This window comes from Mercenaria mercenaria, unplaced genomic scaffold, assembly GCF_021730395.1.
Source record: "Mercenaria mercenaria strain notata unplaced genomic scaffold, MADL_Memer_1 contig_3379, whole genome shotgun sequence".
NCBI classification, from domain to species: Eukaryota; Metazoa; Mollusca; class Bivalvia; order Venerida; family Veneridae; genus Mercenaria; species Mercenaria mercenaria.
Genome location: NW_026461509.1, coordinates 36,512 through 62,392, shown reverse-complemented (window position 1 = coordinate 62,392; position 25,881 = coordinate 36,512). Strand labels below are relative to the sequence as shown.

The window sequence follows — 25,881 nt, the reverse complement described above, 5'->3', positions numbered from 1 at the left end:
TCAGCATATAAGACTTACGAGTCTGCTATTATTCTTCTTGGTTGCATTCTTTGCTTCCAAAGGATCTTTTTACAGATTTTATTAACTATCACAACAGCAATCTTTAAGTGCCGTGTGGTGGCTGTAAAAAGACTCCCCGTACTTGGATTCAGTGTTGTTATATTTTCTGGTCCTTTGGGATCATGGAGTTCATTCAACATATCTATAACAGAGTTCCGCTTAGGCCGGTGCTAGGGGGCGTGAGAGGTGTTGCACATTTCATGAACAGACTCAATCAAACCGAGTCTGCTATTATTCTTCTTGGTTGCATTCTTTACTTCCAAAGGATCTTTTTACAGATTTTATTAACTTGTCGCTTAAATAGAATACTAGAAACGTACCTTCTCTGCAGCTTTCCGCATGAAATGTTTGGCGCTGTCTGTCCATATTGCTGGTACAGTTATAACGTACTTTATATGTTTATCTATAATGTCTGGATTCTGTTTCTGTACAACATTCATGTGATGTTCTTTTAAATATTTCAGACATTGAAAATATGTCCATGGCCGGCATTTGTTTTCCATTTATGTCTGGTACAGTTGTTGCTGCTGATAAATTCTATTAAAACAAAATTACGTTTACAGAAAGCTTCTCAGAGATTGAAATAGTAACAATTTCGGAATTCAAGGGTGTACGTCTGCAGTTCATTTTGTTTGAATAAATTTCAATTAAATTAGTCATTTATTGTAAATATTCTTTCATATTAAGAAATTTGTTGATTCTCGGTACATGGAATTCCGGTATTGGTACAATAGGAGCGTCATATATGAAAGTACCGTGCACATTTAATAGATTTTACTAGCAAATTCCAAAGGCATTTACATAAACATGTTTATATCTTTTGGAATGCACTAACACATGTCTAATTTATATTTATATTGTTCATGAGAGCATCAGGCGGCTTTAAAAGGTCCCAGAATTTTAATATTCTGTTACAAATAAAATTTGTCTTACGTTAATTTTTATATTTTCAGATCATTTGATTATTATTGATATGCAACATTATCAAATCAAAGTCATAACGTGTAATGCAGCAAATGAAAGGTATATAATTATGTTTTCAAGCAATAAAGGTATGAACATAGAATGAGTAAAGCTCAAATTGATTTGATATATTTCTTATTTACCTACCCTGTTAGTGTGTAAACTCATTTTAAAGTGGCGAAATAAAAGCCAGCCTTGGTGGCTGTCATCTTCGGCAAGAGAAGCAAAATGATTTTCAGCGTCATATCCGAAGGAGTGGAATTCTTCTTCTTTATTGAGAAGCACGCATGTAGGGGTTTTATACGAAATGGTCTTATCGCCTGCTTGCCAACGGTTTGTGTGTACTTTCAATGGCTCTGAACAAAATGAGTAGGCATACCCAGAATAAGTTGTTCCAAAATCAAACGCCACCATACACAAAGTGGCATCGCCCATTATTGAAACCAAATGATCTGGATTACTGAAACAAATGTAGGAAAGTTCGATAAGAATTATATTTCTTGGTTAGTAAGGTACATTTTTAGCCAAAATATGACATTTTAGGCTTGTCTTTGCAACCATTTTGCAAATGTTACTGAAGAGTTACACTTTTTAATGAATGAAACATCTAATGAAAATGATTTAGCTCTCTTTTGAAGTATATATCTTGTTATTCTACCCGAAAATCCGGACAGAAGATAGGAAAAACAAAATCGAGAGCTGCTACACGCAAGCAGTACTCTGTCTAAACTTGTGACCAAAACTTAACTAAATAAAATGTCTACTTCCTGCGGGCAATCATATTTTAAAGCAGCATGCCTCCAGATTTGGCTAGAAAATAATCTTTCTTTCAAATTGAAGTTTTGGTCATATTATGTGCATTAGAATATGAATTTTTTTTTCTAAATATTTAAAAAATTCCAAATCAAGAATAAAAGATGACCGCGTCGGGAATCGAACCCCGGACCGCCGCGGCAATAAAGACATTTTCCCGTCGTCGTAACAAATAGCGCCATAGCTGAAGTAGTGAATAATGACTTCAAAATATAGATATTTATAATCGAGACAGTTTACCTGAAGTAAAAGCGTGACAAACGCTTTTCGATTTTTATCGTAAAAAAAGTAGTAAAAACTGCAAATTCTCACGTGTTCCGTAACATAAAGTTTGTCAGTAATTTAGTTTTAAAGCCTTCTAAAGAAATATAGCATTTATTTCAAGATATTTAAAAAATATTTTTTTGTTGTCGAACGATTTGTGGGCATGCCACTTTAAATAGATTTGATGAAAAGGCCTGTTTGTGTCGATCATTTCAGATATTTTTTATTTTCTCTTTTTTGTTTCATACAGATATCACCATTTCATTATTTTTTTTTGACATGTTTATCTACAACAAAATCCATAATATCATTACAAGGGCAATACACATAGAAATAGGTTGTGTCAATTTTATATTTAGGAACAGTAGTTGTCACAAAGTTATTGACAGAATAGATTGTATATTTCAGCATTTTCTCACACAAAAATGTGTTTGTGCGTATTAATGTAATCAGGCTAAAGCACGTGACCTTATAGATTACATACTTTTCCGCGCTTAACGTAGAAACAGTTCACGGACAGGATTCACAAAGGTTAAATTTATACTTTAATACCTGCGATATATTAAACACATGAATATAACTCACGATAGCATATGGAAGTAAGTGGAATAAATTTGGACTATCTTCTCCTTACATGACTGTGCTGTCATATGGTTTCCTGTTTGTTGGCGTATTTTGACAGGTCGAGTTGCTCTGGTAGGAAAGACTCTTTGGCCGAGTGGTTAAGGTCGCTGACTTTGAATCATTTGCCGCTGGCCAATTTGGGTCCGAACTTCACTCATGGTGTTGTCTTCAAGTGAGGAAGCGATCAAGCTTGTTACTTCGGTCATTGGTTCAGTTATACCCAGTGTTACAGTGTATTCAGAACGGGAATCCCGTGCGATCGGAAAAAAGATTAATGGCGACATATACCAAACTGTTAGACAATGTATGTAGGTCACAAAAAGACATGTCGCCAGTCCGAGTTCCGCGACTGGACCGAACAATGACGTCATCAAAATGGCGGCCAAATTTGAAACTGTAACTTTGCGTATCCTAAAATTTACTTAAAGGCCTAGATTTTGGCAGTGGGCCAAGGGATTTCTGTCTTCACCAGCACAGTTGGGGGCTAATGACCATCACAGTATGGTTCCAATAAATAAGGGTCATTGTTTATTGGAGAGTCAGTCTACCTTACAAGTGTATCAATTAGTGAGAAGGGGAAACAATGTAATTTATTTTAAATTAATAAATAATTGGTAACTTTTAAGGTTATACTAGTTTGTTTTTTTGTTGTTTTTTTTTTTTTTTTGCATTTCTATGTAAAGAAAAACATTTGTTGATCAGACAAGTTTTTATTTTTTTTGTGCCCCTCCCCAACCCCCCCCCTCCCCCCCCGCCTGAGTGGTGGGGGCATAAAGATTTGGACTTGTCCGTGCATCCGTGCGTCCGTCCGTCCAAAGTTCATGACGCGCCTAGCTCGAAAAGTATTTGATATAAACTGATGAAACCTTGCATGAGTCTTTATCATGATATGAACTTGCGCACCTCCTATTTTTCATTTGGGTCTGCCCCCTATTTCTAGAGTTATGGCCCCAGAAATAGTCAAAATGTATATTTTCGCCTTGTGACGCACCTAGCACAAAAAGTATTTAATATAAATGGTTGAAAACTTGCATAAGTTTTTATCATGATATAAACTTGCACACCTCTAGTTTTTTGGCTGGCTTTACCCCCTATTTTTAAAGTTATGGCCCCTGAAATAGTAAAAAGAATGCACTTTTCACCTTATTATATGCCTAGCTCAAAAAGTATTAGATGTAAGTTCAGGAAACCTTGCTGGAGTCTTTAACGTGATGTGACCTTGCACATTTGGCCTTCTTCTTGAGAATCTTAGCTCTTATTACAGAGTTATGGCCCTTGAAATAGCCAAAATAGTGATTTTTTTTGTTTGTGATGCTCATGGCTCAAAAAGTATAGGGCCTAGAATAATCAAGGTTCAAGGTTTATTCGGCAAATTCGGCATTACACATGCCTTTGGCCATTAACAAATATAATAGGAACATGGCATATTAACAATTGATACAAATACATGGCATATTAACAATTGATACAACATACTGAAAATGAAAATTGAGTATAAATTGAACACAATAATTCTATATTCAAATAATGTTGATTACATGAATACAAGAAAATCGATTTCCAATTCGAAAAACATTGTTTGTCAGCACAAAAAAACTCAGGAAGTTTTTACTGTACTTGTGTTTTATTATCATTATTATTTTCAATATTATTACTGTATCTTTTATCATCTTATATGTAATATAAAAATAATAATAAAAATAATAATAATAATATAATAATGATATAATAATAATAATAATAATAATAACAATAATAATAATAATATAATGATAATATAAAAAATAAATAATAAAAATAATATAACGATAAAATAATAATAATAATATAATGATAATATAATAATAATGATAATAATAATATTATGATAATATAATAATAATGATAATAATAATAATTATTAATATGATTATCATTATGACTATTGTTATCATTATCATTATTTTAACATTAAAGTAATAATTATTATCATCTATATGATATCAAAATAATTATAATTATTATTATCATTCTACATTCACTGAAGAAAAATTGATTTCTTTCAACTCCACTGCACATATATCTTCATGGTCCAGTTGGGGTCCCTGCTGTGCCTATTGTAGCATAGGAAATAGAGATCAATATAATTGCACCTTTACTAATCCTACCAGGTGTTCTGTATTACAAAAGTGCTTCTATTGTGACATTTTGATACAAGCAAAACTGTATTATCTGCACAATTAATTAATTACTTGTATTTCATTTTATTACAGGCTTGTTTACCATGTGCAAGTTGACAGAATCATAGGAACCATGTTTTGAGGGGTAAATCAAACACAAATGAATAATCCTTAATGTTTTTGTTGTGCAAAAAAGTATGATATTGTGTCTAAAACAGTTTTCATTTTCCATTAAATTGTGTAATTGCAAGGAAAGTAAACTAATAGATATCTCTGCTTATAAGTACTAGCTCAAGGCAAGAGTTGTCATTCTTTGTGGATCATAACTTGAAACTGAAAATTTAAACTTCTGATATTGATATTAACAAAACTATCACAAACTTCACATTTGTGAAATCATTTTTGGTTATTTCAAGGACTTGGAAATCAATTGCTAGATTTTATTTAATGTATTACTATCATTGAAAATTTTAGGGTCTATCTCTACCTATTGCCCTCTAATCAGTTACTGTTACATAATCGCTGATAAGCAGCAGATAAGATGGGAGTTGTATTTTGGATTTTGGAGGGGGGTACACTTATATAGTAGTGAATCTAGGCTTTTAAGTTACACAGCAATATACTATTATTATCTATGATTTTCCATCCTGGAATATTTGTTGTCACTGTTATAATAATATTGAAGTATATAAACAATTAAATGATGTGAAATAATCAAAATATATCTTACCCCACTCACTTTATTTTAACAGATTAATTTCTAGTTGAATATATTTGTTTCGTATAAGCTATACCATTAGAATAATACGAATATCATCATATTACAATAGTGTTGTAGCTTTATATGTGTGTTTAGACTATCTGAAAGTGATATGCCTGTTTCGATATATCGATATTCATGTAGCCTGTAATTAAACATTCTCTGCTACACATGAACAGTATCCTATACCTATTTGCTAGGCCAGCTTTCGTACCGCGTTGAACTACACAGTGATTTCAAATATCCGGACTTAATTCAGTGTAATGATTAGCGTTCCTGCAAAGAAGCCCCTACCTTTCTTCTAATATTTATATTTTATTTTGATAGAAGCCTTTCAAAAGTTAGGATTAATAGTATCCATAGGATCTCAAAACTACATTGAACAATAATGGAGTCTTTGAGCAATAAAATTTCCATGGTCCATAGCTTCCGTTTTACCATCATTTTAGAAACTGGCGGCCATTTTAGCCCAGTCTGTGGCAAGCAATTTGCCAAAAGGATACTTTTCATGATGGGTAACACGGCTGAGTGATGAAACATTTGCCACCGTCTGGCATTCTGATTTAACTCTTGGAAGTTTGGGATACTGGGATAATTTTATCAATAGTCAAGGGCTGTCAATCAACATTTTAAAACACTTTTGGAGAATTTTCATAACAATTCTACGACAAAATTCTTGCTATCACAAATGTCTTCCTTGAAATAAATTTGTCAAACGCAAAGAACGTATGGCGACCATTCTTAGACACCCTAATAAGAGAATAGCTACTACATATCATTATCAGCTATCTGCTTCTGGTGGGTTAAAGGTAGTCTACTTAAATATATTATCCGTGTAAGAAGTCTTTTAGTTGTTGAATACACCGACTACAACATGTAAATGCTATTAGTTATTAGCTGCAGTAGAATTGTGGATGTTTGTGTACATGTAAGGGTCGAGTACATATGATTCTGTGACGAGTTGAGAACGCGACTCTCCATGACAAGTTCGAATTGCCACTCTCGCTTTCCACGAAAGGACCCAGAATGAACCAACGTAGAAAACATGCAAAGAAATAGGTATGAACTTCACAAGAAGTAATTGATAATCAGCAGTAGCTGTTACTCTAAGTGTAAGAGCTGAGTATCATTTTTTCCAAAAGAATATAGCTGTAGAGGATATTTTTCGCATTGGCATATTTTACGATTGTTGCCGAATTTAGACATATTTGAAATATTAAGATGTAGACTTTATGATGCAGTTTGTATTTTTTTTACCCACAGAGCATTGGTCCCTTTGAACAACTACAAACAATATAATATTGCCTGTGTTGACAGAAAACAAACAGGCCTTTCCTAAAAGGATCAACATGACTCTATGGCTTTAGCAACAATAATTGTTTCGTATTTGATTTTAGCGTGGTCCACTGTGTCCTTACTTGTCAGGCTCTATCGCAATATCTTTACAAAGATGCAAAGTCTGTCCATGTCAGTGAAATTACAATCATGACATTAAATGCGTTTTTGAACAGTAGAAAAGAGTGTTGCAGTGCTAGGACACATTTAGCCGCCGTACGATTAACATACCATACATAGTTTCGATACCGTGCAAAGTTTTGCAACTGGGGCTTATTGTTGGTGTGATCAGACATATTGATACATCTTTATAGATATAAAACAAAAATATTTTAACAACAATACTGGGGAGATTTTTACAAGTCTGTCAAAAAACTGTCTTAGAGAAGTTGAAACATTTTCAAGAAATGTTAAGTTAAAAATTAAATTTACTGATGTATTTCGGACAGACGCTGAAACACTTCTGAAACAATTGTAAACGCTCCATCATGTTAATTTTCAGAAGATACAATTTATATTTTACGGAACAGGTTTATGTGTTTCGGGACACATTAATTTAAATGGGTCAATAGCGCCGATATATGAATGTTACAATAGCAGCAAGGAATATAGAAAGTAACTGTTAAATGTGAAAGTGAAATCAAATATAGTTATAATTATTATTCTGTTTTATTCTATAGTTTTGTCCATTTGTGTTACATAGAAAGACAAGATTTCACTCGAAAGGAAAGACTTCACTCGTTCAGAAATATTCGTGAAAAAGTCCACATGTACTACTATATTACAATATATTAACATTCAATATTTTGAAGGGTCTGAGATAATTGTAATTTTGGTTATATTTTTTTAAATCTATTGATATTATTTTCAGTCATAAAAGGTTATTAATTTTAAATATCAACGGGTGTTTAAATTTGATTTACATTTAATTACTATACAGAATAGAAATAACTTCGCCAAAGCATTTGTGTTATTACAAGTTCCTTTAAAGAATTATTATGTTCAACTTTTACGTAAATATTTTATCATTTCATGTTGATTTAAATCTAGAAAATCCTCATCGAACATCTTTATGTTTATGTTCATTTATTTTAAATAGAAAGACAAGGGTTCACTCGAAAGAAAAGAGTTTACTCATTCAGAAATATTCGTGAAATATTCCAAATGTAGAATAACATTATATTAATATACATTAATTTTTGAAGGGTCGTGAGTTCAAGTCCCTTTTACGTAAATATTTCATCATTATGATATTGATTTAAATCAAGAAAATTCTCATCAAACATCTTTAAGGTTTAGCAGTATATCACAAAATAACAGATCTTTTTAGTAAATAAACAGCATCTTGACACACAACTTATCTGTCCAATACATGATTTACTGTTCTGTCTCAAGAGTTGGATATTTAAAATATTCTTAATGAGTTGCCCCCTTTTGAATAAGAATGTCATTTGTAAAGAAATAAATGTAAACAATTGTCAAAAACAATGTTTTACCTAAGTTATGTAAAGTTTAAACACTCGCACGATGTTGCAAATGCATCAAAACGAAGGCATGTAACAGCTTGTTTCAAAATGGTGAATTTTTAAAGGCGCTGAACTGTCCAGAAGTGTGGCCCCTTCATGCAGTCCCTTTCCGGAATTCAATACATACATGAATAAATTGACAATGGTTTTGTAAAATAATATAAATGTTTTATATGCTGTTAAATTTCCATGTAAAACAATGCTTTCTTTCTATGATTTGATGACGTTCGATTTTTTTTTCTCAGAAACATGGACCTATACCTTAACTTGGCTAAATATGTAAACTACCTATGTATGCTGCAGTCACAATTGCATGTCTATATACCAACAATTATTTGTTCAAAACAAATTTCCAGATTTTTATTGGCGTAATATATTCATACAATTTTTACTTATACATTTATGAGTATGTAGCATTTAAACTTTACACACTACCCGTCATACTCACAAACATGTTTATTTTATTATTCCGTAAATAATATTGTTATTATTGTTAATTGTTCATATAATTTCATTATTCAAATCTGAAATTGTGGCATTATATATCTTTAATATTTTATAAATGACGTTCCGTTTATTCAAAATATTATAATGCGAGATAATTACGTATGTTTGCGATATAAAATACAAAAATACACACTTTTAGAGTCAAAAGTAAGCAACTGAAGATGATGATAGATTTAATTCTTTTTTAAATGGCCGCCATTTTGATGACGTCATAAGTCGGTCCAGTCGCAGAATTCAGACTGGCGACATGGCTTAGAATGAACTTAAGACATTACGGAACAATTTTGTTTATGTCGCTATTAATCTTTTTTCCAATCGCACGGGACCCAAAATATGGCCCTAAGCGAATACACTACTACACGTATTGAAATAATACTGGGAGGGACACCTGGGACCCCCCCCCCCCCCCCCCCCCCCCACACACACACACCACCACCACCACCACCACCACCACCATCAAAGCTGAAAAGTCACGAAATGGCCTATAATTGTGTCACACAACAGACTCTTTTCAGAACTTCCATCGTGTACAGTTATGACAGAAAAAAAACTTCTTTTAGATCCGCCTTTTCAGTAGCATGCTTTTTACTATTTATCTTTTAATATAACACAATACAAGGTAGATTTCGCGGAAGGACAGAGCACCCCAAACACAGCCATAGAGCCATGCATCGCAAAGTAATGTTTATATATACATTGATTATTTTGCACAAGTTCAGAAAAAGGTTGATAATCAGTCGTCTGTATTTCAAGACTTCAAGAATTGGAAACGATTTTCCCAGTCGATCATAACCATTTAAACTTATGTCCTGGATGGAGAACATACATGTATGCGTGTATCACTGCCACCAGAGTTTATCATTAGATGCGTAATTGACGCATTGTTTCATCAGTAAATCGATCAGAATGGGTCATTGGCATAGTAAAAAAAAACATTGATGTACTTTTTCTTTAGGACGTGTAAGTTTTTGGGGTTTTTTTTGTCAAATTGGCATTTAGACTTTGAAAAAAGCAGTAAATCACTTTTCTAAACAAGAGCATGTGTAATTGGCCTTTACGCTGAATCAGCTGGGCAGCTATGAATAAAAATACATTAGGATTGCTTATTAAATAACGTCATTCACCGTGCCTTCGATTCATCCTGTGTTTGTTTCATAAGAATGAAAACCTGTACCATGGAAATAATTGCATAGATTCGTAAACTGTTGGAACCTGTGACCGACGCGCATAATTCTTATTCAGCAAAAAATGCATTATGGCGACCAACAGTACAAAAAGGTAAATGTCAATATTTTAAATACAATTATTTTCTGTATGTAAAAAAAATGATGTCTGTAAGAAAACCAAAGTAAGGATACCTCTGCATAGCTGACAAGGATTTTAATGAATCATGGTCATGCACTAAAATATCAACAAATAGAAGTTACCTGACAATAGAACATATAACACCTGATTTATTAACTTGCTTAATTTAAGCAGTAAAGGTTTAAAGTACATAAATTTTCCTTAGAAATCCCTAAGTTAATGCTAATTTTTTCATACTCATAGTTTTTTTATACTGTACTTATTTCAAATGAAGATGTAAATTGATCCAAGGAAATAATGGGATCACGAATGCTATTATTACAAACAAGAGGACCATGATGGTCCTGAATCGCTCACCTGTCCCCACAAGACCCAGTTTTGAACTGAGTATGACGTTGTTTTTTCTATTATTTGACATAGTGACCTAGTTTTTGAGCTCATGTGACCCATTTTGAACCTGACCTAGATATCATCAAGATAAAAATTCTGACCAATTTTCATGAAGATCCATTGAAAAATATGGCCTCTAGATGGGTCACAAGGTTGTTCTATTATTTGATTTAATGACCTAGTTTTTAAAGGCACGTGATCCAGTTTTGAACCTGACCTAGATATCATCAAGATAAACATTCTCACCAATTTTCATGAAGATCTCATGAAAAATATGGCCTCTAGAGAGGTCACAATGTTTTTCTATTTTTAGACCTACTGACCTAGTTTTTGACCGCACGTAACCCAGTTTCGACATTTACCTAGATATCATCAAGATAAACATTCAGACCAATTTTCATACAGATCCCATGAAAAATATGGACCCTAGAGAGGTCACAAGGATTTTTATTACTTGACCTACTGACCTAGTTATTGAAGCACGTGACCCAGTTTCGAACTTGACCTAGATATCATCAAGGTGAACCTTCTGACCAATTTCTATGAAGATCCATTCAAAAGTATGACGTCTAGAGAGGTCACAAGGTTTTTCTATTTTTAGACCCTACTGACCTAGTTTTTGACTGCATTGACCCAGTTTCGAACTTGACCAAGATATCATCAAGATGAACATTCAGACCAACTTTCATACAGATCCCATGAAAAATATGGCCTCTAGAGAGGTCACAAGGTTTTCTTTATTATTTGACCTAGGTTTTGAAGGCACGTGACCCAGTTTCGAATTTGACCTAGACATCATCAAGTGAACATTCTGACTAATTTTCATGAAGATCCATTGAAAAGTATGACCTCTAAAAGTACACAAGGTTTTTCTTTTTTTACACCTACTGACCTAGTTTTTGACTGCAGTTGACCCAGTTTCGAACTTGACCTAGATATCATCAAGATGAACATTCTGACCAATTTTCATAAAGATCCCATGAAAAAAGAGTGGTCACAAGCAAAAGTTTACGGACGCACAGACGGACGACGGATGACGGACGACGGACGCTGCGCGATCACAAAAGCTCACCTTGTCACTTTGTGACATGTGAGCTAAAAAGAAGACTTCCTTAGGCATATGTATACATCATTTTTAAAAAGGTAGCTGTCAGTGTTTTGAAAATAAATGTAACATTTAGCATTTATCAAACAAACCTCACTCATAGACATTTATAATCGATCACCTATGATTTTATATATTTCTTTAAGAATAAGCTGAAAAAAATAATAAAGTATACAATCAATTTATTCAACATCTTAACAACAATTCGGACAGTTTCATTTCATCAGAACATTTGAGACCTGAGAACAACAATAGTTTGAATAACAAAACCTGTACTTTTCAGTCACACTTTCGTTTTGTCAAATTAATATTATTTAGGAGTTATCTAAAGGAAGAATTCGGCGTTTGCCACAGCAATTGTGTCTACATGATCTTGAAAATGACAAGTGGCAGAATATCCAATATAAGGCGCCATTCAGAGATATATCATTTTGATGCGTAGCCGTTTTTGGGCAGTTTTAATTCTGAACTGCGGACATGTGAGATACTGATTGAAAGTGTGATTTGGAAAGTGTGGGTGTTGTTATTCAAACTATTGTTGTTACTCAAATATTATAATGAAATGGAACCGCCCATATTGTTATTAAGATGCTGAATAAATTGAATGTATAGTTTATTGCTTTAATTTCAGCGTATTCTTAAAGAAATATATGAAAATTATAGGTGGTATAAATGTCTATGAATGTATATAACAATTGATTTTAGATTTATGTATTTCTCAAAAAGAAAACAGTGTCAGCAATTGAATTTTAAAGAGAAAATACTGCTAATTGCGAAAGTAAGTATATATATATATATATATATATATATATATATATATATATATATATATATATATATATATATTATATATATATATATATACGCACGTTGGTTTTCAGCTCACCTGAGCACGAAGTGCTCAAAGGTGAACTTTTGTTATCGCCCTGTGTCCATGTCCGTCGTTCGTCGTCCGGCCGTCGTCAACAATTTGACTTTTAACGCTCTAGAGGTCACAATTTTGGTCCAATCTTCATGAAACTTTGTCTGAATGTTACTCTCAAAGACATCTTGGATTAGTTTGATATTGATTTATCTATGGTTAAAAACCAGGACACGAGGTCAGCTCAAACGAAAGGCTTGTTAACACTCTAGAGGCCACATTTAAGACTGTATTATCATGAAACTTTGTCAGAATGTTAACCTTGATGATTTTAGGTCAAGTTTGAATATGAGTTAGTCGGGGTCTAAATCTAGATCCCAGGTCAATTCAATGGAAAAACTTGTTAACACTCTTGAGGTCCGAATATGACTGTATCTTCATGAGACCTCGCCAGAATGTTAATCTTAATGGTCTTTAGGTCACCATGTCAAATCAAAGGAAAAGCTAGTTAACACTTTAGAGGCCACATTTACGACTTTACCATAGTGAAACTTGCTCAGAGTGTTAATCTTGATGACTTTTAGATAAAATTGAAATCTGGGTTAGGTGAGGTCACCATGTCAAATCAAGTGAAAAGCTAGATAACACTTCAAAGGCCATTTTATGACTATACCATAATGAAAATTGTTCAGAATGTTAATCTTGATGATTTTTAGGTCAGTTTCAAATCTTGGCCTGGTGGGGTCAGAAAATAAGTCACCAGGTCAAATCAAAGGAAAAGTTAGTTAACACTCTAGAGGCCACATTTATGACCATATCTTAGCGAAACTTGGTCAGAATGTTAAACTGGATGATCTTTAGACAAGTTCAAACCTATGTCAGTTGTGATCAAAACTAGGGCACCAGATCAATTAAATGTGAAGCTAGATAACACTCTAGAGGCCACATTTATGACCATATCTCTATGGAACTTTACCAGAATATTAAGCTTGATGATCTTTAGGTTAAGTTCAAATCAAGGTAAGGTGGAGTAAGAAACTAGGTCATCAGGTTAAATCAAACGTAAAGCTTGTTAACATTAGAAGCCACATTTATGATAATATCTCTATGAAATTTGGTCAGAATGTTGATCTTGATGATATTTTCGTCACGTTGAAATCTGGATCAGGTAGCATTAGAAACTGGATCACCAGGTCAAATCAAAGAAAAGACTATACCATAGTGAAACTTTGTCAGAATGTTAAATCTTATTGATTTTAAGTCAAGTTGAAATCTGGGTCCGGTGGGATATAAAAAAAAGGTCACTAGGTCAAATTATCTTAGTGAAACCTGGTCAGAATGTTATTCTTGCTGATCTTTAAGTCAAGTTCAAATTTTGGTCAGATGGGGTTAAAACACTAAGTCACCAGGGCAAATTAAATGTAAAGCTTGTTAACACTCTAGATGCAACATTTATTAAAATATCTATATGAAACTTTGTCAGAAAGTTAATCTTGATGATCTTTCGGTCAAGTTCAATGGGGTCAAAAATCAGGTCACCAGGTCAAATCAAAGGAAAAGCTTGTTAACACTCTAGAGGCCACATTTATGACTGTATCTTCATGTAATTTGGCGAGAATATTGAGGATCTTTGGAGGAAGTTTGAATCTGGGTCATGTGGATTGTGACTTTTTCACCTACCTTTTTGTTTTTAGCTCACCAGAGCCAAAGGCTCAGGGTGAGCTATTAGGATCAGTCACTGTACGTCGTCCGTCCGTAAACTTTTACTTTAAATGACATCTCCTCATAAACCGCTAGGTCAATTTCATCCAAACTTCACAGGAATGTTCCTTGGGTGAAGCTCTACAAAACATATTCAAAGAATTGAATTCCATGCAGAACTCTGGTTGCCATGGCAACCAAAAGGAAAAACTTTAAAAATCTTCTTCTCAGAAACCAGAAGCCCTAGAGCTTAGATATTTGGTGTGAAGCATTGCCTAGTGGACCTCTACCAAGTTTGTACAAATCATGACCCCGGGATCAAAATTGACCCCGCCCCAGGGGTCACTTGATTTTACATAGGAAAATCTTAAAAAATCTTCTTCTCAAAGACCAGAAGCCCTAGAGCTTAGATAGTTGACATGTAGCATTGCCTAATGGACATCTACTAAAATTATTCAAATCATGACCCCGGGGTCAAAATTGTCCCCGCCCCAGGGGTTACTTGATTTTACATAGGAAAAGCTTCAAAAAATTTCTAAAAATAATCCTGAAGGCCTAGAGCTTAGATATTTCAAGTGTAGCATTGCCTAGTAGACCTCTACAAAATTTGTTCAAATCATGACCCCGCCCCAGGGATCACTTGATTTTACATAGGAAAATCTTCAAAAATTTTCTAAAAACAAACCAGAAGACCTAGATATTTGACACGTAGCATTGCCTAGTAGATTTCTACAAAATTTGTTCAAATCATGACCTCCGGAGTCAAATTGACCCCGCCCCATGGGGTTTCTTGATTGTACATAGAAAAATCTTCAGAATTTTCTAAAAATAAACCAGAAGGCCTAGAGCTTAGATATTTGACATGTAGCATTACCTAGTGGACTTCTACAAAATTTGTTCAAATCATGACGCCGGGGTCAAAATTGACCCCGCCCCAGGGGTCACTTGATTTTACATAGGAAAATCTTCAAAAAATTTCTAAAAATAAACCAGAAGGCCTAGATCTTAGATATTTCACATGTAGCATTGCTTAGTGGACTTCTACAAAAATTGTTCAAATCATGACCCTCGGGGTCAAAATTGACACCGCCCCAGGGGTCACTTGATTTTACATAGGAAAATCTTCAAAAAAAAATCTAAAAATAAACCAGAAGGCCTAGATCTTAGATATTTGACATGTGGCATTGCCTAGTAGACTTCTACAAAATTTGTTCAAATCATGACCTCCAGGGTCAAATTGACCCCGCCCCATGGGGTTACTTGATTGTACATAGAAAAATCTTTAAAATTTTCTAAAAAAAACCCCAGAAGACCTAGAGCTTAGATATTAGACATGTAGCATTGCCTAGTGGACCTCTACAAAAGTTGTTCAAATCTTGACCCCCAAGGGTCAAATTGGCCCAGCCCCAGGGGTTACTTGATTGTAGATAGGGAAATCTTCATAAATTTGCTAAAAATAAACCAGAAGGCCTAGATCTTAGATATTTGATATGTAACATTGTCTAGTAGACTTCTACAAACTTTGTTCAAATCATGACCCTTGGGGTAAAATTGGCCCCGCTCCAGGGGTTACTTGATTGTAAAAAATTTCTAAAAACAAGTGAATGAAATATTGCCATGCAATACAAAGTCCCCTACTGGAAGGCACCTAATTTTCTCTACTGCAGTATAACATAATGAACTGATATCTGTCAATGATGTATAAACAATATTGTACTATATATACAATATAATATAACAAAGCACTTGGATTAAAATTTGCATATATAAAAACGTACAGTTGTTTTCATTTGGATTTTTTTTTTGGTCGATTATACAAAAAATTATCATAAAAGTTATTTATAGTAACGACAAAGTGAAATAAACCCTAAAAAAAAAAAAAAATCTATAAAATTTAAGTCCACAAGAAACTCTTTACCAGGTAGAGATAGATCAAAATACACCTAAAATTTGGATGTACTGTGCATGTTGTACCACAGAAAAGTGGTCTCAATTTTTCCCTACGGCCAGTAATAAAAAAGTTACAATATAATCTATTTATAGTAACAACAAAGGGACAAAATTCTAAAAAAAGTGTGCCTCATAGTGGTGAACATTTCTACCAAGTTACATCAAAATCCCTCCATGCATGAAGAAGAAATGCTCCGGACAAACTCATTCTTGAATTTGACCTTTAACCTCTAAGTATGACCTTGACCTTAGACCTAGGGACCTGGTTCTGGCGTGTGACAATTCGTCTCATGGTGGTGAACATTTGTGCCAAGTTACACTACAATCCCTCAATGCATAAAGAAGAAATGCTCCAGACAAAGTCATTCTTGAATTTGACCTTTGACCTCTAAGTATGACCTTGACCTTAGACCTAGAGCCGGGGCTTTGCTCACAACGTGTTGTCTCATCCAGGGAAATGTTTGTGCTAACTGATATTTAAATCCTGTTTTGCATTACAAAGCTATAGACCGGACAGGAAAAAAATCTTATTGACCTTTGATCTCAAAGTGTGACCTTGACCTTTAAGCTAGGGTTCTGGGTGTTGCGCATGACACATCGTCTCATCATGGGGAAAATTTATGCCAAGTTATATTGTAATCCTTTGATGGATGACAAAGTTCTGGACCGGACAGGAAAAAAACCCTATTGACCTTTGGCCTCCAATTGTTACCTTGACCTTTGAGCTAGGGGTCCGGGTTTTGCGCATGACATGTTGCCTCATAATGGGGAACATTTGTGCCAAGTAATATCAAAATCCCTTCATGGATGACAGAGTTATAGACCGGACAGGAAACAGACCCTGTTCATGCCATGTTAACATTTGACTGCTAAGTGTGACCTTGACCTTTGAGCTAGGGGTCTGAAAGTTGTACACAACACATCGTCTTATTATGAGGTACAATTATACCAACTGATATTAAAATCCCTTCATAGATGGGAGAGTTATGGACCGGACAGGAAAAAAGCCCTGTTGACGTTTGACCTCAAATTGTGACCTTGACCTTTGAGCTAGGGGTGCGGGTTTTCCGCACGACACATCACCTCATCATGGGGAACTTTTTTGCCAAGTAATATTAAAATCCCTTCATGGATGAAAGAGTTATGGACCGGACACGAAACAGACCCTGTTCAAGCCAGGTTAACATTTGACTGCTAAGTGTGACCTTGACCTTTGAGCTAGGGGTCTGAAAGTTGTGCATGACACATCATCTTATTATGAGGTACAATTGTGCCATGTGATATTAAAATCCCTTCATGGATGGGAGAGTTATGGACCGGACAGGAAAAAAGCCCTGTTGACCTTTGACCTCCAATTGTGACCTTGACCTTTAAGCTAGGGGTCCGGGTTTGGCGCATGACACGTCGTCTCATCATGGGGAACATTTGTGCCAAGTAATATTAAAATCCCTTCATGGATAAAAGAGTTATGGACCGGACACGAAATTGCGGACGGACGGAATGACAGAATGACGGAATGACAGAATGACGGAATGACGGAAAAGCGCATTCCTATAGTCCCCGAAACTGGTTTTCAACCAGTAGGGGACTAATAAACCAGAAGGCCTAGATCTTAGATATTTGACATGTGGCATTGCCTAGTAGACTTCTACAAAATTTGTTCAAATCATGACCTCCAGGGTCAAATTGACCCCGCCCCATGGGGTTACTTGATTGTACATAGAAAAATCTTTAAAATTTTCTAAAAAAAACCCAAAAGACCTAGAGCTTAGATATTAGACATGTAGCATTGCCTAGTGGACCTCTACAAACGTTGTTCAAATCTTGACTCCAAGGGTCAAATTGGCCCAGCCCCAGGGGTTACTTGATTGTACATAGGGAAATCTTCATAAATTTGCTAAAAATAAACCAGAAGGCCTAGATCTTAGATATTTGATATGTAACATTGTCTAGTAGACTTCTACAAACTTTGTTCAAATCATGAGCCTTGGGGTAAAATTGGCCCCGCTCCAGGGGTTACTTGATTGTACACTGGAAAATCTTCCAAAAAATTTCTAAAAATCATCAGTTTGACATTTGAAACATGTAGCTCATATAACTCTGGTGAGCGATTCAGGGTCATCATGACCCTTTTGTTTAAGATACAGCCTTGAAGTTTGGATGACATATACAGTTTTGAACACCGATTTTAAAAATGACTTCAGTGACCATGAATGTGACCTACTTACCTACTTTCTTCAGGTGACCGATACAGGGTCTTCAGGGCCCTCTTGTTTATTTCAGTTACAGTATGATATGGTGAATAAAACACTCAATGCAGCTTTATGGAGCTTTGAACTAGACCTTGAACAGTAGACCACAGAAAGATACAGGATAGTTTAGCTCTACTTTTATGGAATCCTTTCATGTATATACTAAACATCTACATTTTCCATCATTACGATAATTTAGATTTCTGGGCCTTTTTCTATTACGTTTCATACAATGGAAATATAAGCTAATATGAAATTAACAGCGTGAAGTAGGCTTGCACATATTACTTTACTTTCATTTCAGGTTATTTTTCTTGAGTTATGCCATGGACTTTGAAATATCACAAATACACTTTTACATTGTGTACTCAGTTTCAAACCATTCAAACAAACCTTAGTATATATTATCAACATGAAGTGATTATGTGCATAGCACCACGTGTTAGTTGAAATTGAAGATGTATGAAGACATGAAGACAAATAAATTTCATCATTTGTGTGGAATACTTTTTTACCACTTCTTAATGAAGACATTTTTGGACGGATTGTCGAAAACAATTCCGTCCAGAGAAACCACAATAATTCATATAGGAATTTCGGCTTAATCGATTTTTTGATAAACACCATAGGTTTCACATTCCTCCGAAAGAATATAGTTTTCAAATGGCAGCACATAGAACAACTGTTCTTTGCACGATCATTAAATGATACCATTCGATGTGACACATGCTAGATTCAAATAATAGTCAAGGTCACAATAAGTTGTCAAAGTTTTTTTTATTCTGTCTGTATCTTTTTATGAATGAGTTGGAGATCTCATAACGTTGCATAAATATTCATTATAACAAGATCGCATGTAAAATTTATGACTCAGACTTCTAGCCATAAGATCAGTGTTATACATAGAGGCTCTCTTTACACGGGGTTAATGAAATCAGTTTACCAAGTTATGAAAACTTTTACAGTGTATTTATATCAATAGGGATGCTGTTGATATATAATAAACTCCTTTAATTTCCGAGGTGCGAAAGAACTTAACCCATACAGTTACTATCAAATTCATATAAAACTATGTTTACATCATCAACATGAAGGGGGCATGAGCATTGTATCGGGGCCTTTATGACCAATTATTTTTTGGATATTTTTTCTGGAGTTGTTGCTCTTTTTGACCTCGAAATAAAATCATCACATTGTGAACAAAAGGCCTACAGCTTCCATCCAACTGAACTGATACTTGGTATACATCGACAACATGAAGTGGACATGTGCATGCTGTCCTTACTTTTATGTCGATTATTTTGTCTGGTGTTATGACCCTTCTTTGACGACTATGATTATTACATTGTTGTTTCATTTCAATTAACACTTGTAATGTCTCCCACATCACTGTTGTGGGAGACATGCTGATTTACTCATGTCTGCCTTTGTGCGTGAGCGTCCGTCCATCTGTCACAAATCTTGTCCGCAATCTAGGTCGAATATTTTTCTTCCGATCTACCTCAAACTTGAACAAAATGTGTTTGTCAATAAGTCCTCGGCCAAGTTCGATAACTACCCAAATCGGCCCAGGCACTTCGGAATTATGGTTCTTGGATTACTGAATCCAGTGGCGCTTGACTTACTAAACATGACAAGTGCTCGTCGAACACGAAATGCCCCCCTGGATGCATTCAGTAATTGCACAAGGAACAGAAATTATTTGCTCACTGTAAACAAAAGTTCTACTGTTCTGGTTCAATGTGACATTGACTTTTGACCTATTGACCTCAAAACCAACAGGGGCAATCTGCTGGTCATGATCAACCTCCCTATTAAGTTTAGTGATCCTAGGCCCAAGCGTTCTCAAGGTATCGTCCGTAAAGGGTTTAACTGTTCCGTTTAACTGTCAATGTGACCTTGACCTTTAGCCTACAGACCTCAAAAGGAGTCATCTACAGGTCATGACCAACTTTTCTATCACGTTTCATGATCCTAGGGCCAAGCGTTTTCATGTTATTGTCTTGAAATGGTTTAAATGTTCCGGGTCACTGTAACCTTGACCTTTGACCTACTAACCTTAAAATCAATAGGGGTCATCTGCTGGTCATAATGAACCTCTCTATTATCTTTCATGACTCTTGACCCTAGCGATCTCAAGTTATCGTCCAGAAACCGTTTAACTGTTCCTAGCTAATCTGACCTTGAACTTTGACCAAATAACCTCAAAATCTATAGGAGCCATCTGCTGGTCATGATCAATCTTCCTATCAATTTTTCTGATCCTAGGCCCAAGCGTTCTTGAGTTATCGCTTGGAAACCGATTTACTGTTCCTGGTCACTGTGACCTTGACCTTTGACCTACTGACCTCAAAATCGAGAGGGGTCATCTGCTGGTCATAACCAATCTCCCTTTAAACTTACACGATCCTAGGCCCAAGCAATCTCGAGTTATCTTCCGGAAACTGTTTAACTGTTCCAGGTCACTGTGACCTAGAACTTTAAATACTGACCTCAAAATCAATAGGTGTCATTTGCTGGTCATGAACAACTTCCTTATCAACTTTCATGATCCTTGGTCCAAGCGTTCTTAAGTTATCATCCGAAAACCGTTTAACTGTTCAGGGTCACTGTGACCTTGACCTTTGACATACAGATCTCAAAACCAATAGGGGTCATCTGCAGGTGAGTACCAACCTTCCTATCAACATTCATGATCGTAGGCCCAAGCGTTCTTGAGTTATCGTCCGGAAACGGATTGGTCTACACCGAGCGCTTGACTCACTACACACAAAAAATACTGAACCGAGTGTCCCTTGAATCACTAGATCAAAACTTACTGAAGTGGCCTATCATCTGTCTTGTACAGAAATTTAAAGTATTACATGTACACAACGAGGTAAAAACAAGCAAATGAATACAGCTGGGCAGTCAGACAGAAAGTAGTTTCAGTTTTAGTTGTCGGTCATTTTTATAATTGTTGCGATTTCGTGCCTTCTTGACAGTGCTTGTTTTTAAAAGCACTCGATGAATTTGTACATTATGTAGAGGAACGTTAGTTAAGAAGTTAACAACAAAATTATTAATGATACTGGTTTCACATACTTAACTGATATGGTTTTCTTTTTTTCTCTCAAAATTTTCTGAGCTTAACCCGAAGGCCGTAAAAGTCGTCTAAAGTAATAAAGTAATGCATATGTTTAAACCGCGGATGCAATGTTTAGCTTCCCTCCCACCCACCCCACACACACACACCTCCGCAGTTGACTGATGAGTGACCTGTACTCGTCAAAGTTGCACCCAACTACTTTAGCAAAGGAATAGTATTTTCTAAAAATGCAGACCAAAAGTGCACCAGAGGTCACCATTTCATACCTCTGTTTCAAATTATACAGAGGGAGAACACCCGGGGACTTCTAAAACGAATGAATTACCCTCCCTCCCTCATAATTCAGACAAAAATGCACCTGAAGCCAATATTTTATACCAACAATTAAAATATTTCAGGGAGAGACACCTGAGCCCCTTAAATGATGGGAGTATCCCCTCAAGTACATTTAGATTTAAAACAAAAATCACCAGAAAAGCCACCATTTCATACCGATTTTTCAAAGCTGCCATTGGGAGAATACCATGATCTCTCTCTCTCTCTCTCTCTCTCTCCCCCCCCCCCCCCCCCCCTCCTCACACACACACACACACACACCTAAAATGATGGGATTATCCTCTCCAATACCTCTAAAACTTTTACTAAATGTACACCATAAGCCACCATTTCATAACGATATTTCAAAACCTTCCATGGGGAGACCACCTGACCCCTCCCCCCCGCACTTTACACAAACAGAGGGGACCTCTCCTTTACCTACTCCCGCTCGGAGTTATGCGTCTCGCTAATGACGACTTCGTTCTAAACTGGTGCCCCCGCCTCTAGCCCCGGAGCCGGGTCTGTTTTTAAGTTTTAAGTGCCTTTAGGTCGCTATTCAGTGATCGAACTACTTCACATAACCTCGTATCCGAAACGCTATTTACGATGTAGAGTATTTCATGTGAAGAAACTATCCAACTTACTCGTGGAATTCGTTTGGTGTACTAAACTGTGCGCAAAATGTTCAGAGAGGCACTCCATCATATAACTCAGACGAGGGGTCTAGCAAAGTTTTACAAATTAGTTTATCATCGACTTCAGCGGAGATCATAACTTGTGCCATTTGCTTAGGTCTGTTGTCAAGTTTAAGTTGCAGGCATGTTAAAACCCCTAAAGGAAGGCCGCTATTGGCATAATAACATTCATTTGATGTTCCAGAGCTCCATCAGGTTTGAATTGTTAAAATGGCTGTGATATGTGTTTTGTCAGTAATTATTACTTCTGTGTGCAGACTGAAGGTTGACAATGACTAGCCTGGTGGTCAAATTATTCAAAAGACGTAAATTTCTTGAGTGTTAGAATTTTTTACGAAGTTTGGAAGATATTTCAATGAAGCACATGATTCAGATTTCAATTGAGGTTGCAGAATATTTTGAAAAATAAAGAGTTAAATATTCTTTAAATAGTTTTGGCTGTGTCGTTGAAATAGTACTATTGGACTTATAACATCTGTAGAGAATGATCATCGGGATAAAGAACTCTCCCTACAAGTGAAGAACTATCCTCTTTCATATTTGGTTGGAATTTGACACGATATAGGAATGGGAGTTTCACAGATACAATATTTGCTAAACTTAAAGATGAGAATTTTATACGTTCAGCGCAACAAACGGTATCATTTGTGAAACAAAGGAAGTAGACACTGATCTAATTCTGACATTTTACTGGTACACATTTCAATGAGTCAAATGAGGTGGAAACGGTAATATAAGATTAATTGCGCTCTTGAGAAACGATTAAAACACCAGGATTGATGACTATACATTTGAACTTCGGATGGGGTTATTGCTAATAACTTAATAAATGAAATCCATTTATTATGTTTTTGCAATATGTGGCATAAAGGTTAGATCCCCACCTTTGATGATGCATATCAACTGTTAATATTTGTCTTTTCTTGATAAAATTAGTCACCTATCACATATTATGTATGATGCTGTAACAGAACCATTTATTGTTAATTGTGTTTTCAAATTCGTCATTTAGATATTAAATAACAGATTTCAATCAAAGATACGTGTTGGGTTTTGATTTGATTTACTACATCATCAAACAGAGCTCATAAAGTGAGTGTAAGATATATACCTTGGTTATATGGAGCTAATGCTACGGAGCTTGCATAAATACAGATTTATTGAAAAATAAATATATTTATGCAAGTACTGGACGGTACGGGTTTTAATATTATTCAATTGCGGAGCACGAAAAGCTTAAGCGCAAATTATCAAGAACTTCAAACCCTCCCTCCCATCCCTGGTATGCTCAGTATACCTATAGTTGTAGATAGTTCAACATGTGCCAGTCATTTTTGTTGTCTTGATAGATATGTCATTACAGTTTCATTGTAAAAATGATGTTCAACATTTGGTAGTCATTGTTATAATAGATATTTCTCATACTTCTTAATTGTTAGAATGACATTCAACATACATTTATAAATGCTGTACTGATACTTCACATGTAAATATAAATATATTGATATCATTACTTTTAACTATAAGGCTGACATTCAGCGTGCTATTATTATTATTATGCTAGTTATTGTGCCATTACTTTTTGACTATAAGACTGACATTCAACATAATATTATACTGATCATTGTTAATCAATGGATATGTATTTCAGTTTTTTCCTAGATGTAAGATTATCATTCATTGCATATTGGCATAAAGGATAGATCCCCACCTTTGATGATGCATATCAACTGTTAATATTTGTCTTTTCTTGACTATAGTGAGCTGCCTTTTAAAGACATTTTTGTTGTCGACGTTTTATGTTGTAAAAAATCATCCATTGAGAAATAAATCTTGACAAAATAAGGATTTTCTCTTTGCATTTTGTATATATAGGCCGTTCCATGAGAAATCCTGTATAAGTGACCAAAAAAATCAAAACTGAGATAACAAAATATTCATAAAGAACATTCTGTTATCTTTCAAATCTATTGGCAGTAATAATCTTCACAATTGCAAGAGTTTTTAAGTAAGTCACCCAAGGCATTTTTAGACATGACTTTAAGAACGTCATGAAAGCAGTATGAGGTAGCAGCGCATAGGGGTTGTCTTTTTCAAGTCATTAAGCAACAAATATTGCATATCACTTACTAAACATCATACCTTTGAATTTTAAAAATTTAAGTAACAGTTTAAGATGATTTTACTGAAAATATTACTTAACTGTATATTTTTGGTTTCATCACGGCCTTTTATCTACACAGTACACGCCTCTATAGTTTCATGATGCATGGGTCGCCACGACAACACAAATGACATTTATTTATAAAATATGGTAGAATTTGATTTTCTTTAGATACCTGTCACACAGGTTTTCTCATGGAACGACTTATATTATATAATATGTATGTAGGATTTTAAGTAACATCAGTTAACATTTTTTCAAAAAGAACTAAAATTTAGATTATGAAAATGTCTTACATTTTATGTACTTCCCTATCCTTTCGTGAATATCCGAATTAGATCATTTCCATTACACCGAAAGCAATACTAGTATTTATTTCTTCAAAAGGAAAAAATACAAAGTTTTACCATACACATTAAATGCTCTCGATCGACTGCCTGTCATTGACTTTGTAATGTCATGTGATCAAAGTTACTATCTTTTAAGGTGCAAACAAAACAACGATTAGATAATGTGTTAGATACGTAATATATATGTGACTATATACATGTTTACAAAAGGTTTGCAATAAACCTTGACGAGTTTGGGAAAATTGATACATTTTCAAATGTCGGGCTAGCTGGTGAAACAAAAAATCAGACAAGACAGTGAAAAAGCTGGGGGTGGGAAACTGAATAAACTTTAAAACTCGCAAGTATATCTAACAACTGTTCGCTCTGCTCGCATTACTTAATCTTATACTTCTTACTAAAAGTATATAAAATTGTTTTGTGAGCTGTTCAAATAATCCCACATTTAAAACAATAGTTGTAAATAAAGGTATATCTTCTTTAATATCCCTTTAAACTCGATCAAATATGTATTTCTTACCAACTATTATCGCCTGTTGTTTTAAAAGAAATGTTTGAAGAACCCAAAAGTTTTCATCCACTTGTTGCACAATATTAAAATGTTGTGTTGTGATTTGCCGCTCGTATTTATGTTCAGAAACAAATAACTTGTTTAAGTTTTTAACTTGAGCTCGCACAATTGAACAAAAT

The 25,881-nt window shown here is 34.9% G+C and overlaps 1 protein-coding gene across 1 annotated transcript; it reads right to left on the bottom strand.

The window, feature by feature from the left end:
* Window positions 1-282: 282 nt before the first annotated feature.
* Window positions 283-25,272, bottom strand: LOC128553007 (heat shock 70 kDa protein 12B-like). The gene is made up of 3 exons (XM_053534111.1): window positions 25,138-25,272; window positions 1,171-1,483; window positions 283-597 (listed from the first exon to the last, which is right to left on the bottom strand). The coding sequence occupies exons 2-3, from the start codon at window positions 1,456-1,458 to the stop codon at window positions 460-462; spliced, it is 426 nt and encodes a 141-aa protein (XP_053390086.1). The 5' UTR covers window positions 1,459-1,483; window positions 25,138-25,272; the 3' UTR covers window positions 283-459.
* Window positions 25,273-25,881: the final 609 nt, after the last annotated feature.

Coding starts and splice junctions, on each gene's coding strand:
- LOC128553007 (XM_053534111.1), bottom strand. CDS start 1,458: ATGGGCGATGCCACTTTGTGTATGGTGGCGTTTGATTTTGGAACAACT. Junction 598..1,170: donor TGAGTTTACACACTAACAGG/GTAGGTAAATAA, acceptor TTGTTTTAATAG/AATTTATCAGCAGCAACAAC.